At 41.8% G+C, this 17,718-nt stretch overlaps 1 protein-coding gene across 5 annotated transcripts in view; it reads left to right on the forward strand.

The window, feature by feature from the left end:
* The first annotated feature begins 171 nt into the window (after positions 1–171).
* PLCB1 (phospholipase C beta 1) overlaps positions 172–17,718 on the forward strand; it is a 344,760-nt gene continuing 327,213 nt past the window's right edge. For all 5 annotated transcript variants that reach the window (XM_085053971.1, XM_085053973.1, XM_085053976.1 and 2 more), the window contains exons 1-2: positions 172–290; positions 11,454–11,531. In XM_085053971.1, the coding sequence (XP_084910097.1) occupies positions 192–290; positions 11,454–11,531 (177 nt within the window). In that variant the 5' untranslated portion in view covers positions 172–191. The remainder of the gene's footprint in view (positions 291–11,453; positions 11,532–17,718) is intronic.

Consider the following 17,718-nt stretch of genomic DNA (forward strand, 5'->3'; position numbering starts at 1 on the left):
GCCGCTGCCGCGCCAGCTCCTTGGGCCAGCGCCAGTGAAGCCTCTCGCCCTCGCCGCCCGGGCAGGCGCCTCCCTGCCCGCTCCAGGCGCCTCTGCCGGCCTCTGTCCCGGGTTTCCGGCGTCCCTCCTGCAGCGGCCGCTTCCCGCGGCTTCTCCGCGCCGGGCACAGCGAGCGCGTCCATGCGGTGCAGATGGCCGGGGCACAGCCAGGGGTGCACGCTCTACAGCTCAAGCCCGTCTGCGTCTCCGAAACCCTCAAGAAAGGCGTCAAATTTGTCAAGTGGGACGATGTGAGTAGCCCCCGCTTCCTCCGGCAGGGGCACGGCGGGGTTCGGGATCGATGGGCTGGGAGGGCTCCGGGCCCTGCTGGGTGCGGAGGGCAGGTGCGGGGCGGCGACGGAGGTGTCCCCGCCGTGTGCTGCCCGAGCCCAGGGGCGGCGTTGGACCGGCGGTCGAATGCCGGGCAAACTTTCTCCGAGGGCTCTCCTGTCGAATTACGCTTGGCCCGTGCGAGCTGTGTTGAGCTGGCTCCTTTCGCTAGCGTCTTCCTCTCCCGCCTTCTGTGCCGTGGTGTGCATGTTGCCACCTCTGTTCTCGTAACATAGTTGTTTCAACCTGTCCTCTCGTTCCATCTCCCGTCTCCTCCTCTCAGCCTCTTTTTTTCCTTCTGGCTCCTGCTCCTTTTGCTGACTCTCTCGTTCTGGTGGGGTTGTCAAGCCCTGGATGTGTTCTCCCAGGGCTTGGAGTTTGGGTACCCTTGGTCATCTTACTTCCTCCGCAGAAAACAGCCTTCTTTCTGGCTCATTAGGGCATGAGACTTGCCTCAAAATCACATCTGCTTTGCCCTTGCTACTTGCTGCTTCCCAGCCCTTTATACTCGTATTGCCTCACATAGGAAAGGAGTGTGGTTTCCACTTCACCTTTGGTAGAGCAGCTGTTTGGCAGCTGGGATTTTTCTTGGCATTCTGGCTATGCCCGGGACAGTTTCAGAGAAAAGGGAATCTAAATAGAAGAGTTGCCTTTCTCAGAGCCTGCTGTGCTGCAGAGGAGGAAAGCAGGATGAGTCCTCTGCTAGCTTTGCTCTGCCAGTACAACACTGAGTGTTTGTGTCTCAGTTGTGCATGGAGGACCAAGTGCCCTAAAAAGTCACCAAAAAGTGAGTGGTGTCTGGAGGCAGAGAGGCATTGAGAGACTTGAGCTGTGGTAGAGAAATGGTTGGGAAAGAAGGCAGGCAGGCTGAATGTCAGGGGAATTGTTGAGAATGACTTTTTTTCAGAGTGCTTGTATTTTGCTGTGAGCTTGGTTGGGCTAAAGACATCCACAACAACAACTGGAGGGTCAGCAGCAAGGGAGAAGGAGCAGTTCATTTGTAACCACTGTTCCTAGCTTGTTATGTCTTGCTTTTGCCATTGCTTTCAGCCTGTCCAGCAGCCAAACGTGTGAGCCTGACCCCTGTAAACCTGTGATAAACACTCTCAAGGAGAGAGAGAACCTCAGAAACCAACTTGTAGTGTGAAATTTTATTTACAGTAATAAGCTAACACATTTTTAATGGGCTCGGCAAACTGACCTTGTCCGCGGTACCAAACATTGGCTCGATACAGGTCATTTATGTTCAGGAACTAGGCTTGAATGACTTAGCCTTAGAAAATGTTTTCTTTTGGTTGACATTTTCCTTAATATAGGAAAAGGTAGCACAACCTCAGCCTTGTCATTGCAGTTATTGTTTTATTTTTGGTAAGGTACCAAGGAATTTCCGTGTGTGTATGCACAGGTCAAGTTAATGATGATTTAACTCTCCAAACTGAAAGTCTGGGTGATCAGGCAACAGTTTAAATTATTACTTTGTGTGCTCTTTCCCAAATAGTAACTGCACATATAGAACTAAAAGATGCAGAGATGTTCTCCGTGCACAGTGGATGTTTGCTGGATAACCTGTCTGCTGTAGGCTACTTGGTAGAAGGATTTAAAATTGTAAATTTAAAGGCTACAGTAATAAAACCTGGCTAAATTCTGGAGAAAGATGTGCATTTCAAGTTAAAGGTGTTACTCAGCAGTACACAGGTGTTACTGCAATGTGTGACTGAGATGAGAGTCCTGTTGTGTTTAGTGAACGCTTTCATTGGCAGCCTTGTGAAAGTTGATGCCTATTTAGCCACACTGTGATGAAGAATTTTAGTATTAACTCATTGTTGACCATGTATTGTGTGTATTTATGCACATTTCCCACGCCTCAGCCCTCCTGTCTTGCCCATAGTACTCTCAGCAGTGGAAGCCCCACAAAATCCAAGGTTTCAAGGGAAGTGGGTATCCTTTACTACTCTGGCTGTAAGAAGGCATTCAGACAATTACATGTTCAGTGACTTTGAAAAGTATTTGCCATTGAGTAGCCAATAACTACTTCAAAGTCTTAGTTTTCTAAAACCCTGCAGAGAATTTAAAAACTCTCCTCTGCTGGAGGGTTTTTTAAAAGGATGGTGATGAATCTGAGCCTCTGTGGTCTCTCATGTAAACAGACAGGCACAAACTTGCTAGTGAAACAATGGGCTTTAATAAGAAATAGTAAACTACAACATGTAACAGTAAAACACAACTGACCATATTGAGTACTTTGGCTCTGCTGTGCTACCAGAGCTCTTCAGAAAAGCCAGGCTCATGTACTGATGTTTATTCTGCACCATTTCTTTTCACTGCGTGAGAGTGGGAGTTCAGTTCTTCCACATCACCTGTGCACTGGGGCAGCCTCTGTCCTCTCCTTGTTCTCTTCCCTGCTGTTGTTGCAGATTAAAGATGGTCCTACTGACTTTCCTTTGCATTTCATGAAGCAGAAATTGTTTTTGTGAATTCTTATGACTTGTACCAAGTTTCAGCTCAAAGCAAAATTTTTCTGCCTGAGCTATAAACCACTGAGAATTTTGAAACGGCTCTTTTTAAATGGGAATGCCGGAAGGATTTAAACCAGAGCACAAGAGATGTTTAAGGAATTTCATGTTGTGTAGAGTAACGGTTGTTACAGAAATTGCCAGCTTTGAGAAGGAATTGTGGTAAGGTGCGCGGAGCAGTCTGACAAAAGCTGTGGTGATAGAGACTTGAAAACCACCCTGTGTATGGACTTCCCTTGCTGAGCCCCTCATTGCTCTGTGCCTGATCAGTAGTTGAGGTGCTATTAGCAGATGTGGTACTGACAATCACATGAATCCCCTCTCTCTGAGGAGCAGCAAAGACAACTGCTGTATGCCACCTGTGAGCCTCCTCCAGTGCCTGCTGCCCCTGCACTGTGGTGATGATCCAGCTGGAAAGAGAAGTGCTGTGCCTGGGCTTGGTGGAGGGGAGGAGGTCACATCAGCCACTCCAGATCACATACAGGCAGGTGGAAGGCTTGAAATTCCATTTCCTCTGCAGTACATCTTCAGTTTCTAAATTGTAGAAGCATTAGAATCAATCAAGAAGTTCTGGCTTTGCAAGACAAGTCGCTTTCTTGTGCCTTGGGATTAGATGTAATACTGCTCCCACCATCCAATGCCTAATACACTGCTCACAAATTGCACTTGGGATTAGGGTGTAAAGCACTAAAGTCAAACAGATTATTGTTGTCCTGTAGCTTTGCTTTTCTTCACACAGTTTTTGTTTAATTCTGTAACAGTATTACAAGTTAGAAGCAAATTTTATAATAAACTCTTGCTCTTGATATGTAGCTTGGATTTCCAAGGCACTGAGCAGAAATAGCTGCTGTTAAAATCTGTGAAAGATAAATGTGGGTGGTTGCTTAGGTATTTTTTTGGGGGGTGTATCCATGTGTGTGCCTGGTTTCAGATGGTAGCTGGCTGAGCACTTGCTTCCTCAAGTTGGGTTTCTTTAGTTGAACCTTTACAGCTGCTTCTCCCTGACTGCTGGCAGAGACTGAGTCTCCTGACTACTGGTCTGGCTTTGAACAGGTGTGCTCTTGTATACCTAGAGAAAAGTGAGAGAGAGTGAAGGCTTGACAAGAACTGGCTTGGTGCCCTCTGCTGTAATGATACCCAGGTGATAGCAGCTCGCTCTTCCTGATGGGAGTTTAAAGCAGTTTAATAAATAAATACAAAATGTGCACTTCAGTTCACAGGTGAAATTTTTTTGGTAGGGGGTTAAGCTTAACGTAGCAGAATGTGTTGCTAGGCTGAGAAAAGTAATGAAACCTGAGTATAAAGAGCAACTTCTCCCAGGAATTATCTGTCTTAAGGGCTAAAACTTGCCTTGGCTGACTTCTTTCCCTGTTTTTCTCTGGCCTGTAGTGGGAACAAGATATGCACAACTGAGTCCTAGCAAGCAGCTCAACAGCCGGAGCACAGCTGAGCTGGTATTTTCTGAGAGCTGTAATTGGCGCACTGTAGCAAGTTAATATGATGGTGTACATTCAAAAATAGGTTTGTTTTAATTTCTTGCTTAAAGGTTTTCTTCTTCCCTAGTGATAATATGTACTTTGCATAAAGATTTTGACTGATGTCTCTGTGGCTCACACTATTTACTTTCACTTTTAAGTTAACTATATTGCTAAGGTGAATTCTACCTAAATTGAGGGCCAGAATTCCAATTTTCTAGCCATGTATTTTTTTTTCTAAGCGCTGGATTACTGCAGAAACCCTCCTGATATGTAGAATTGCTTAGTGGTTACAGCAGTTGAGTTACAGCAGTTACAGGTGAGCAGCAAAACTAAACCCAGGTCTTTTAAGTTCTCTTTTAATGCCTTTCTCTTAGAGTACCTCATCTTAATAAAGCGTTTTTGAGCTCAGAGTGAATGCTCTGGAAATTTGCAGGCTTCTTTATTTGTTTAGAATGTTTTAAAGAAGATTATCAAGAGTATCCCCCTTTAACCTTACAAGTGGATGTAACATCAGAACATCTTTTTTTATGGATAAACTGATATGAAACAAATAAACAACTTGGATTTTTTCAGAAGTTATTTTAAGAAATGTTTTCCCCCCGCCTTTTTTTGTTTGTTTTTAAGCTGTGCACAAGCCTGCCACTTCAGTACATTAGTGAGGCTATGAAAAATGAACCACTATTGTTTTGTGTGTATAAAAGTAAAACAAGAAGCTGAAGAGTTTATTTTTTTTGTGAACACTTTAGGGCTGGGGGGAAGAGGTCAGTCCAACATTCTAGAGTTTTTGTTGTTTCTTCTTTGTTACTAATCTTTATGTAGTAAACAAGTATCAACTCTGGGCTATTTAAAAGTATTTTATCTGAATGAGTATGTTGTGGTTTTGGTCTTTTGCAACACAGCAGAGTAATCAAATTGAGTTTACAATTTTTAAGATTATTATTTAGTAAAGGGGAAGGCCTAGAATTGGTTAACTCCATTGGAAAGCTCTTTATGACTGAAGTATGGGGCGGCAGGATGGAGGGGGGACGATTTGGATCTGCTGCAGATTGGTTAGATTCCTGCCTGGGAAGATCTGATGTTTAGGTCATAGATGACATCTCTGTTACTGTAGTTTTGGAGCCCTTTGGAGTGTTGGTAGATACATAGGAAAGTGAAAACCAGAAAACAACTGCTAGATAAATGAGCATTCTTTGGGATAGGGAAGTTAACTGTAAATTTGGGTTGTGTACTTTGTGCTTTCTTCACTTCAGTGTTTGAATGCTCAAGACTTTTTTTTTTTTTTTTAACAAAGTCTGTATTGAAATAGTTAACAAATAGTTAACTACTCACTATGGAGTATTTTGTCTATTGTAAAGTAAATGCTTCATAAGCACTTTCTAATTTATCTTCACAAGGCCCATTACATGACAATATGTTTCCAGTCGTACTGTTGTAGGTCCGAAAAAAAGATCAACATTAAAAAGCTCCTATTTTTTAATCTGTGATTAGATATCTTGGACCTAATTTTCAGCCTGCAGTGCCATCGAGTCAGATGTTCAGAATGCCTCCTCGGTGACTTCAGATGACTTTGGGCTAAGCATCTCTGAAAACTAGAAAACAAAACATGGAAACATAATTCCAGCGTTCTCTCAAAATCAAAATGCAGCATTTATGCTGATGATCAGACTTGTTTAAAGTATTTTCTCAGCATCATATAAGAACTCTCTGGCCAAGATAAAAATCTTCCTGGTTGGTATTTGACTGCTTTTGCTCTAAAGTTCTCCCTTTATTCCATCTTTTTTGACTCTTTAGTTTGCAACATTTAAGGACTCACACAAACCAATGAAGCTACAGGCAGTAAGAGGATCATTGGCTTGAGTGTGGGGACATCCTGAGAAATGGGTTGGGGTAGGACAGGCTTCTGAGGAGCAAATCCTACACAAGTGAGATCTTTTAAACTTGCAGTCTTTGATCAGCACAATGATGACTTCTGTCCTGTGGTGCCCTCACCAAAGTTTCTCCAGGGTTTAACCACTCTAATAGTGAAGAATATCTTCCTGCATGTTCCTACTGAAGTGGAATTTCATTTTACAGTTCTGTAAGCTCAGTTCTAGTTTTGACTTTTTTTTGGTCCTCCTTCCAACCTCCAGCACTCATTTCACCTTCTCCAACATTTTCGTCTTGCAAAGAAAGTTCCTTTATGGATTTGGCAGTTTTGGTTCCTCTGCTCTCAGTAAAAGAGGGCATCTCTACCCTTCCAGATTATTTCAAGGGTACACTGCAAATGGGATGGGCACTTTCTCCCTTTCACTTGCAGTTCAGCTCTCAGCCTGGAGAAGTTCATGGTACTGATTGTTTGGGTAATCCTGTTTAGTTCCAGTCTGAGTACGTTCAGTGTATTATGGAATTCACAGTGAAAACTGGAGTTTTGTTATCCCTTCTGCTTTGCTCCTTCTCTGCTTCCCCAAAGCCTGGAATCCACCTGATTTGTGGGGTGGCAAGAGGGCTCTTTTTAGTGACTGTCCCCACATCTTGCATCCTTTGTTCAACCAGAGTTCAGAGTCTTTAGCCAAACTGAAACAAATGTTCAAGAATATTTTGTCTCTGCCAGAAAGAGTCCATATTTCTTAGCTTTGTGTTTCACAGCAGTTTGACAGAAGTTTTCCAGAAGATTCAAGCAAATGAAATAGTCATGCGTAACATTTTCAGGTTGTATTTGGGGATGTTCAATATCTCTGAAAATCTGAGGCACAGACCCAGGAAACAACAGTCAGGCTTAATAAGGCAGTGCCATGAGCCCAGCTGTCAGAAGAGCTGAGGACAGAAGCTGCTCTGCTTTTCTTTTAAAAATCTCTTGGTGTGAATTTTGACTGCAGGCTGTTTCTAAGAAACATCATCCTTATCTGTATATGATGTATTAGAACATAAAGTTATGTGGCTCATGGTCATGGAGTAAAAGGCTCCATCTCATCTGCACAGCCAGGTCATGCTGGTGGTCTGAGGATTAGGAAGCCTGGGCATACAGTCAGAAAGGAGCTAAACCAAAGATCCCACCCTCTTCACTAATGATCTTTGTATAATCATCTTTATTGGTCAGTAGCAATAAATGCTCACTGATGTTAGATGTAGTCTGAGGGACCCACACTTAAAATCAGACCTTGAAGCAGTTACCTGGCTGTCATTTAATTATGGGTTTCACCGTTGTTCCTTTGTGCTTGTGTTCTGCCATGCCGGGCTGGTAAGGGTCCCGAAGTTCCTTGTGACACTTTCTGGGCATAAATTTGAAGCCTTTTTGTTTAAAAGTATAAACCAAAGAATATTGCTAATGCAGGATCTGAGGTTGGACAGCCAGTTAGGAGATGACTTAATGGAATAAGTATAGAACAGCCACATTATTCATTTGAGGCTGTGGAATTGGAGGAAAGTAGAGAATTGGCCCTAAGTCAACAAATAAAAAGGTGGAGGACTTTTAAAGGTGAAATGAAAAGCCCTTCAAGAAAATTATTCACTTAAGTTGAAACCAGTGTGATACACAGCACACTGGGACTGCCAGGTTAGGGCGACTCTTTCTTTCAAGGAATTTGCAGTAGCAATCTCTTGGAAACGAAGCCACTGCCTGGCACAAGCACCCTATGGGGTGGCATTTAAAGTATCTGATAACACACAGTCATTTGCACCATTGACTGGGAAACTCTCCCTTTCTCTTTTTCCTCCGCCCCTTCTGGTGACAGCTGATTTTTGCCTTGATCGTCTTCTGTACCTTTTTTGTATACTTGGAAGTGTCCTAAGAATCTGGCCTGCTTGCCAAAGGGCTGCTTGCTTTGCTGATACACAGAAGAATGGATATAGGCTGCACTCCTGCTGCACATTTGATGTGTTAATTTCCAAACCATTCAGCTTATGAGATGGGCAGCTCTTTTTTTTTGTCTCCTTTTTTATTCTCACTTCTGGATGAGTGGGTATGGGACATATGAATGTCTGCTCCCTGTTTGTTTGTCCTTGAACCTTTTTTTGTATTTTGATTTTCCTCCTCCTCTATGTCCTGTCCATAACCTTCTTCTTCAGAGTTGTGTGTGGTTGGTCAGTCTGTTTAGGAGAGTTATGAGGTCAGCTCTTTGAATGAGGAAATTGAATTAATGGACTTCAGGACACTCATAAATGACTGCAGGGATGTCTTATGGGTCATAAAGCACAGTCATTTCCCTATAGTACAATAATGTTTGTAAATAAATGCACCAGACAATTGTTAGTTGAGACAAGTTTCTGTTTCAGAGCCTTGAACCATTGCTTTTCTTGAATGTATATTGCAAAAAGGGTTTTTCAGGTGTCTTTGTGATTGTTACCTGCCTTTGCAAGCCCTGACTGCAGAGTGGTATAAAAGCAAGAGACCTGTTCCAGGTGACAAAGGACTCTGCTTTACTCTGGAGTGGGGAGAAGGACTTGCAGAGCCAACTCAAAAAGGTTATTTCTATTTGTCCACACCCAGAACTGAGTGTGGCAATTGATGTCAAGGATTTACAAGAGTGATAATTGGCATGTAGAGCATATAAAACATTCTGCACATGGCTTTTGTTGCTGTTGCTGGCTTTGTGGAAGAGTTCCTAAGACATGTGTTGCACAAATACATATACAGAGTGATTCTCAGATCCTGTGACAGTGTGGAGCTCTTGTGTTCATCAGCACATTAATTACGCTGTGCCTAATGTCAGAGCAGTAGAGTTAATAAAAACAAAAAAGCAAACAAAAACCCCACCATAACCAAACGGCTTTGTGGAGCAGAGATTCCCAGACTAAGACTCATCATTATCCCAGATGTGATAAAGATTCCTTTATGATACCTAATAGATATTAAAGGTTCTTTTCCCTCATCCTCTGCTTTTTTTGAGTCTGATTTTACTCAACATTTTACAACCTACATCTACAAAAGTATTACTCTGATAGCTGTATGTCATCAAATATTCTTTGGTTTGAAGCAACTGATTTGAAATTATTAACCAGCAAAATTAGTTAATCCTAGACATAATTGCCTTGTGTCTGTTTTGTGTTCCTTCTCTTTCCCCCTGAAGTTGTTTGTATCTCTTCCAAAGGCAGAAGGGACATTTAGTCTTTATCTTTCCTTATTTTGTATTTTCACACACAGGCTGCATATGACATAATGAAGTAAGTGAAAAAGGAGAGTTCTATCTCCAGATTGGGTTTTTTCCTTTTTTTTTTTTTTTTTCTTTTTTTTTTAATGGTGGAGGTCTAAGAACCCTGATATATTTTAAAACCTTTTGCATATTGCATCAAACAGTACCCAACTCTCAAGTGTACAAGATATTAGAAACTATGGAGAAATGGGGGAAAAATAGAGTCTACAAATTCTGTATGTCTGTTCTTATAAGGGAAGGGAAGTGTTTTGATGAAGGGCCAGTGGTGCTTTGAGGCAGAGCTCTGTGCACCTGGGACATTCCCATGGCACTGCTGGCCACTGGCACAGCCACACTTGTTCCCAGCCTCTGAAAACTCATGTGGCACCATTTTGGTGTCAGTGTGCCTTTGGTCAGATCCAAAGCCTGGATCTTCCAGTTATAAAAAGGACTTCTACACTCATTGAAGGGTTTAATCTTGTATTTCCTCTTGGTGTAGAACTTGCCCTTCCATTTGTATTTGTCTTGTGCTGAGATAAAAATATGCTTGATGCCATTTTATTCTTTTACCTTGTTCCCCTGTAGGCTCCTGACTGGTGCTGGGCCTGTCACTGAGCTGCTTTGGCTCTGTTTTTCTAGCTGTGAACTGGGAGTAGTTCAGCTTCCCTATTTCAGGAATGCTCACTGCTGGTAGTTTAGTATTCTGTCACAAAGGATTGTACTGGTGGCAGGATACAGACAAGTGTTATCTTCTTGAATCAGAAGTGGCACTTGCAGAAGTTAGGTTTTATTTATTTATAATAGAACCACTTCCATCAGTTGATGCTTTTTGCTGAAACTCCACACTTAATTATGTTTGATTTAAATTTGAACCTATTACAGCCCATTTTTTTCATCAAAGCAATATAGACTGACCTCCCACATTACTGCTTTGGAAATAGGTGAATGCTAAAGCTGTAAAATACCTGTAACACTTGAATAGAAATATAAATCCTTTCTGAGTAGGAACTGTTTAGCCTGGGTTTCTGGGGAGCTGAGGCAATTTTTCTGTCTCCTTGTCTCTTTCCCTTCTGTGCTCCTTCCATAAGTTCTAAATTGAGTTTGGCAAATGGGTAGAGGTCTCGAGACAACAGTGCCTTTACAGATGTCATGAAAAATAGAAGATTAAGAGAGGAGAAATCCTATTAGGAGCAGGCTTCACTGATGTCAGTTATTGTTAGGCACCAGGGAATCCTGATGGGAGAGATGTGATCAACTCCCACCTGTAGAAAAGGCTTGGGTTAGAGCTTGGTATCTCCTCAGTCAGGTATTGCTGTCAGTTAGAAGACATGAATTTGTAAGCAACAAGGCTGCCTTACTCAGTATACTTAGACATGCAGCTGATTTTAAATGACCTGAGCTATGGGTGTTACCAGACTAGACAGGTTTTCAACCAATTTGAAAGTGAGGTAGAATATGGATGTATTTCCATTACTCAACTTGCCATAGTTTATTTCTTAAAAAAAAAATGTTCTGATGGAAAGTAATTGACAAAAGTCTTAATGTAGAGAATGCTATTCTATGTTTTCTAGGCAAATTCAGCCTTTCTGAAAGTAAATTTTTAGGCGTTTAGCTCATGTTGATAACAGAAGGTGAAGTCAGATCAGGGTGGGCATTGGACTCCTGACTATAAGGCTTTACTGTGTGGGCTCTAGCTTGACATTGTGTGTTATGCCTGTTAAACTTCCATCTTTTCTGTATTAACTTCATGTGTTGATGAGTCTGGAGTTATTTAGAGCTATCTTCACAGTAATGGAAATACACTGTGTCAGAAAAATGGAGATGAGGTAGGTGATACTAAATTCTTTTAGTGACATCTTGCTAGTGATACCTTCAGGGTAATTTCTGGATGTTGAAGTTCATTAACATGGATAGCAAAGCAGCTTGTGCATAATTATGTGTTCTGTGTGCTGACATGGATTTTTTGTTTGTCCTTTTTCTTCCAGGACTCTACCGTTGTGACTCCAGTTATTCTCAGAACAGATCCACAGGGATTTTTCTTCTACTGGACAGATCAAAATAAGGTAAGAGAAAAGCTTCCAGCTCCAGGATGGTTCTTCCTTTTTGCTGTGATGTGAGGTGCAGTCCTGGCACAGCAGACAAGCATCAGCATGTCTTCCTCTGGTCTTCTGGAGAGCAAAGACAACAGGCCTGTACCTCATCTGTGCTGCACGAATCTTGGAGAGATGGATGGAAGATTTGGTAAATTCCATCCATGTTAATGTTGTGATGTCCAGTGAGGTGTATAATTGTCCTGGCAAGGACAGGAAGGTTCTGTTTGCAATGCTGTTGTGGTTTGTAGTTCGCTTGTGGTTTCTCTTGCCTTCTGCATACCTAGGATTTTGTCTGTGGTGCATGGCAGGCCCAGAATTCCCAGAGGCCATAGCTCCCTTTGAATTCTTCCTCCTTAAAGCCACATGCTCCCTGGCCATGCCTGGTGAGCCATGTCACCAAGTTCTTAGTAATCCTCGCTGGACACTTTCAAAAATATTCTGGTGTGCTGAGCTCAGTCCTGTGGCTGGGGAGCAGTTGGGAAAGCTCATGGCCTGATTCATGCTTCTGTGTTCCAGTTTCACATCCGTGTCACCCCTCAGAACCAGCACTGTCATGTTTCCAGGTGGTGGAGGCTGCAAACTCAGGGAGATGCAGGGAAAAAGGTCAGCACCCTGAGCACTTGGGTGCAGTTTGTTTCATACACAGACTCGTAATAGAAAATTATTGTTGCAATCATTATGGTAAAACACTGTATTGAAACTAGGAATTGGAGTTCCTCCTTTTTATATAGATGAGTTTTCAAGTATTTATCAAGTAAGTGCTTGTACTGGCTCCCTGTTGAAAATGGTGTTGAACTTGGTAGTGCTTGAGCTTTGGCCTTGGAAGAATATCTGCCAAAAAGACTAAATGTGTGCATTTTAGTATTCTGGCTTCAGGAACCTGGTTTGCCAGTTGTGTAGCTGTTTTTCAGGAGTTCCCATTGATTCTGTGTTTAGATACCGAGGCAAAAATAGCTTGAGGAGAGATAGCAACCATGAAATGTACAGGCTGAACAGGCAATTTGCTATTACATTAGATCATGTTTATCTTCCTGTGTTTGCTTTTGAGAGGAGATGGAGCACAGTTTTGAGTGAGTATATTTGGAAATCATATCGTGGAGTTTATAATGAAAATCTTGTCTTTGCTTGTGCTTGTCCAAGGTTGCGGTGGGTAATAGTGAGTTCGTCTGTTGACAGTGCAGAGCTGTTAAATTACTGCCCAGAGCAGCCAAGTGAGTGCCCTCCGAAGCTGAAGGCTGTGACTGATTTACACTGACCCAGTGGCTGTGCCAGGACACAGTGCAGCCTTTTGGCTTGTTCCTTCCATTGCATAAACTAATTGTATAAGCTAAAAAATAACGATGAACTTTGTAAGAATAAGTGGAAACCCAGAGCTGGTTGGAGAGTTTATTTCACTTTTAATATGTTTGGCACTAAGACCTCCTTCAGTTTCCTACTGTTGTCTGTAAAAACAATGTCTTAAAGCAATTCTGTGAGGAATAGCTATTTATAGAATTGTTGTTCTCATATTCATGAAAAAAATGTATTTATAATGCTCAGAGCATTTTTTTAAAGGTTGGGTATTTGTACAAGAGGTTTAAGTGTCAGTTTGATTTTTAAACTTGCAAATCACGACTCTGTAAAGAGCAACAAGATGAATTTTTTCTGGTTAATAATTCATGACAACTAGGTGAAGTTTGTTTCTAAACACCATCCTAGCAGTGTCTATTAAAAGAAAGTAAATTTATATCTACTGGGTGCTGATAGTACAAGGACTGGGAATGAAATGCCATTTTCTGCTTTTACAAAGAGTATTTGGGTTCATGTCTATCGTGAAATTGCAAATACATGAAAAAAGGAGGTTATACAGGAGATTGTAGTTAATTTCCTTCTCTTTGTGTGAAGTGATCCCGTGATGATAGTGGAACTGTGTGAAGAAATACGAGGACAATACAACCTCTATGTGATCACTTTCTCTTTTTTCCCCATGTTATTTTTTTAAGCAATTGCTTTTGTCACGAGCAAGGCCTGTTATTTTCTGTGTGTGGAAAGATTAGCCTTGCTAAGCAAGTGATGAAATGGGAGAAGCCTGCTGCCAGCTTCCTTGATCAGGCACATTTTCCTGGGAGCTGCCCACAAAAGGTGTGGAGACGAGGCCTGAGCAGCAGCCATCTCTCAAGCCATTTGTGTGTCCTGTTTGCCAGGCACTGTGTGAAACAGTAAATCACTGCCTGGATAATGATAAGACTTTACTGTCTTATCAGTAAAGTTACACAAAAATTATGTGAATCACTGGGAGGAACAAACAAAAAAAACACTCCTCTCTGCTATATTTTTATTTAGCTTTAGGGAACTGGTGTTTGTAGCCCTGCAGCTTTCCCTGACTGTTGGCTGGTTGAGCTGCTTCTGGCATTGTTTTCTTGTTCCCTTCCTTTTCTGTTTCTTCTCTGTTGCAGGGAAAGGCAAATCATCTGTAGTGTCTGCTGTCTAGTAGTGGGTCTGGACAGTATTTTAGGTTGCCCTTTGTGCAGTCAGAGCTCAAAGTTCTGGTAAAGATGCCTGCTGAGAGCAGCCCTCCCTCAGTGTCACTGACCCCATCTCATAGCTCTCCATGAGCTGACCATGCTTGCAGGGTTTGCAGCCCAGTGAGTGAGTCTGGATAATGCTGTAGCTGAGCAGATGGGGGTCAAAAAGGCTGCTGAGAGTCAAGTTTTATATACATGACCAGTGTGGACTGCTCACTTGCTTCCCCTGGTAGCTTTCTGATAAATAAGTTAGTACCAATTTCCAGTTTAGTCTCGGGAGCTGTGTGGTCCTTATAAGCAATCCAAGGTCTGTAGTTTCAGCCCAATGGAGATCCTTTCCACTTAAGATATTCCACACGTGAAAGACTGTAAGGGTGGCAATTTTTGTAGTGTGAAGGTCTGTTACATAATTTCATTTAAGCTCTGATCTTGCAGTTTGGTAATACCCCTGTGGTATCCTGCATTGTGACACACTTACTGTCTATCTGCACATTTCAGCTTATATTGCTGTCATCAGTAAAGGTAATCCTCCAAAATCAAGGCATCCATAGCATTTCCCTATTTTCTGATAACAGCAAGATCATTTGATACCTTTTGTTTTGAACAGATGGTAGGACAGCTTTCTGATGTTAATTGTATTTTTCAGTATGAAATTCTTTTGTTGCTGAAGATTGTGGAATATTTTCTTCATCTGTATGCAGAGTGCTGGCTGATTCCATATTATTTGAATAATTAACATGGGTTTTAAAAAGAAAAATTAATTAACGTGACAAGCTTATGTCTGTTACTTATCTTATTCTTTAGGTAATGTTTCTTAACTACAGCAAATCCAGACAGTATTCATTGTGGTGTTATATTTTTATGGCCTGACTGAAATAACTCAATTCTTTAATGCTTTTTTGCCTTTTTCTTTTTTTTCTTTTTGAACATGGAGTGCCATTTCTTCAATTCATTCTTACTCTGGTCATGAGTGTGGAAGAAAGATAAATCAAAATTTAACCAGGTGAAGAGAGTCTGTTAGAGTAAAAAGGAGTGATAATCAAAAGCATTTTTCAGGAGATGAGCAGAGGCTGGAAGTGTTTGGTGTGTTTAGCCCAGCTAGCAAAGCAAAGCCAGTCAGAGACTGGTTTGTCTATGGATAAATGTATTAATGGATGCATAGGCAGAATAGGAGAAGTAAAAGGTATTGTCAGACAGTTTTTTGCATTATTACTCCTGCATCCTTTGTCTGGGAATTGTTATGCAATCAGAAGGATGCTGGGAGAAGGCACTTAGACATTGACTCAGTGCAGTTCTAACACTGTGCAAAAAAAGGAGGGAAAGGAGGAAAGTAGCTCATTGCTTTTCTGGTGGCTCCATTTAGGGATTTAAGAGTCTGAGGATGGTTAATATGCTGTCCTGTCTCTCACTATCATATACTGGTTTATTCCCTATTACTTTAAAAGCTGGGCAACTGCAGTGACATGGCAACATGCTGAAAACGTAGAGGATGCACATCCAGTCTCACCCACAGCACCACGAATAGATTTCAGTCTGTGTTGTGAAACTCAACATAAGTGCCCAGTTCCTGGGAGTCAGCAGCAATTTCTAATGCTTATCTTAAACAGATGATGGTATTGTTTGTCCAAAGGAAGTGTTTGTTGAGAAGCTACTGCAAGTGCTGAGATACTCTGTGGGGAGGGCATGTCAGGCTGGAGCTTCCCTCCTCAGCCCCTTGCTATTGGAGTAGAAGCACAGCCCAACCAAGGGCTTTAGCTACAAGGAGAAATGGCTTCAGGGGGTAGATGGCACCTTTCCTGCCTCAAGATTTTAAAAGTATTTCAGAGAAGAGGGAGTGATGAGACCACAGAACTATTCACAGGCAGCCATTCTCCCCAGACTGAGGGTATCCCAAGGCAGAGAGGCTCGATCCTATACAGTTTTTGAATAATGGCAGCTTTGCAGTTTTCAAGGGAAAGAGTGGGATAGTTTCTCCTCGTACAGACCAGGCCTGTTTGCATGTGTGAACATCACTGGTAGAACTGGTGCCAACATGCTGCAGCTCAGCCACAGGATGTAAGCTTGATACAAGAGCCTGGAGCAAGTATCCTGAGCCTCGAGCTGGAGCCCTCTTGTGCCATGAGAGTGCATGAAGTGCTTCCTTATGATAAAAGATGAGACGATTTTTCTGACTTGTAAGGTCCTCTCCATTCTTGTTTCCTGATGTGATCCTGAGTTCCTCTGGGCCTAAAAACCCAGCACAGGTGATAGAGTGAATGTGGGAAGTGGAGCCCAAGGGCTGTAGGTGGGATTCTGGAAGATTAGGTTTGGCTTCAGCATGTTTGTAAATTCTGTGGCGATCCCATTGCCCTCATCCAAATAGAAGATGATGTGGCATTCCTCCAGCTGCTGGGGATTTTGCTTGTTATGTAAGAGACTTCTTTTGTGTCTCTTGAATGAGAGCTTTAAAACAATTGGGTCAGTATTTGTATTGCCCCATGGGTCAAAGATGTTTACATTAAGTCTGTATATGTTTTACAGTACATTTGACAAGCATACAATAAAGACTGAAGTTAATATATCAATATTTAAAATACACCTAGTAATTTAATGAGAATGGAATATTTACTAGTACGAGGTTTAAAAATACCTGTTCCAAACCTCAACTGTTTGCCTTAATTTATTCAAGAGCAAGGTTGTGCATCTGAGTGCTGAAAACATCCAAGAAGTTCATCATTAAATATGCATTCAGACTTCTCTCTCTGGTATGTAAACAGAAAAAAAAAAGTGAAATAACTTAAACCCTTAAACTTGAGATTGTAAATGCCATTAATTGAATGAGAAGAAATAGTGCATGTGTGTCCTTATAAAGGATTATCTTAACACATGCAGTGAAAAACTCTTGCACATTCTTGTAGCATCCTTAGCATTTCAGCAGTCAGAATCCCTTGCTGTTAATTCTGTTTCCTAATGAATATTGGATACCTGGGTCTCTATGACATTTTGCCTGCCACATGAACAGATTTGCCTTTGCTTTAGCTGCAACACACAGGAGTTGGAATGACCTAGGTTCATGTCTTGGCATTCTACCAGGCATGAACAACACTTGTATATTTAGGTGTTTTTGCTGGTTTTTTGTGGTTGCTTTGAAAAAAAAAAAAATCTGTATGAGATGCCTTGTGTTCTCAATGCTCTACTACTTCTGATGCTTCTCCATGGACTTCTGTAAAAAAAAAAAACCCTCATTTGCATCTGCACATCCTTCAGTGCCAGATGGGCATGAGGGGAAATGATACCAAAACTGTCAAAGTTTATCCATAAGACCCTTTTGATATCAAATCATAATGCTCTCCTACTGAAGGAAAGTTAAATTCATTGATGAATGGTATTGCTCAAGTTTTGCTCCATTTTTTTATCCATTTACTGCATGTGTGAACTGAGTGTGAAGCTGCCAAGTGGATTGTCCCTGATTTTTGAGCGCAGGGGTTGCTTGTTGTATTTCAGTTGGAAATTTAAGGATAAGGGGTTTCAGGCTCTGTAAGGTGGAGATGCTCCTGTGGAGGTCCTGCTAATCTTTTCGCTGGAAATCGGGATGAGGACTTCCTAGTAGAAGATGTGAGGTTTTGCTTCTTAATGACACTGGGAATTGTGAGTGAACCTAAAGGAGACAGTAA

Source organism: Lichenostomus cassidix, chromosome 3 (genome assembly GCF_008360975.1).
Source record: "Lichenostomus cassidix isolate B80296 chromosome 3, HeHo_3.0, whole genome shotgun sequence".
Lineage (NCBI taxonomy): Eukaryota > Metazoa > Chordata > Aves > Passeriformes > Meliphagidae > Lichenostomus > Lichenostomus cassidix.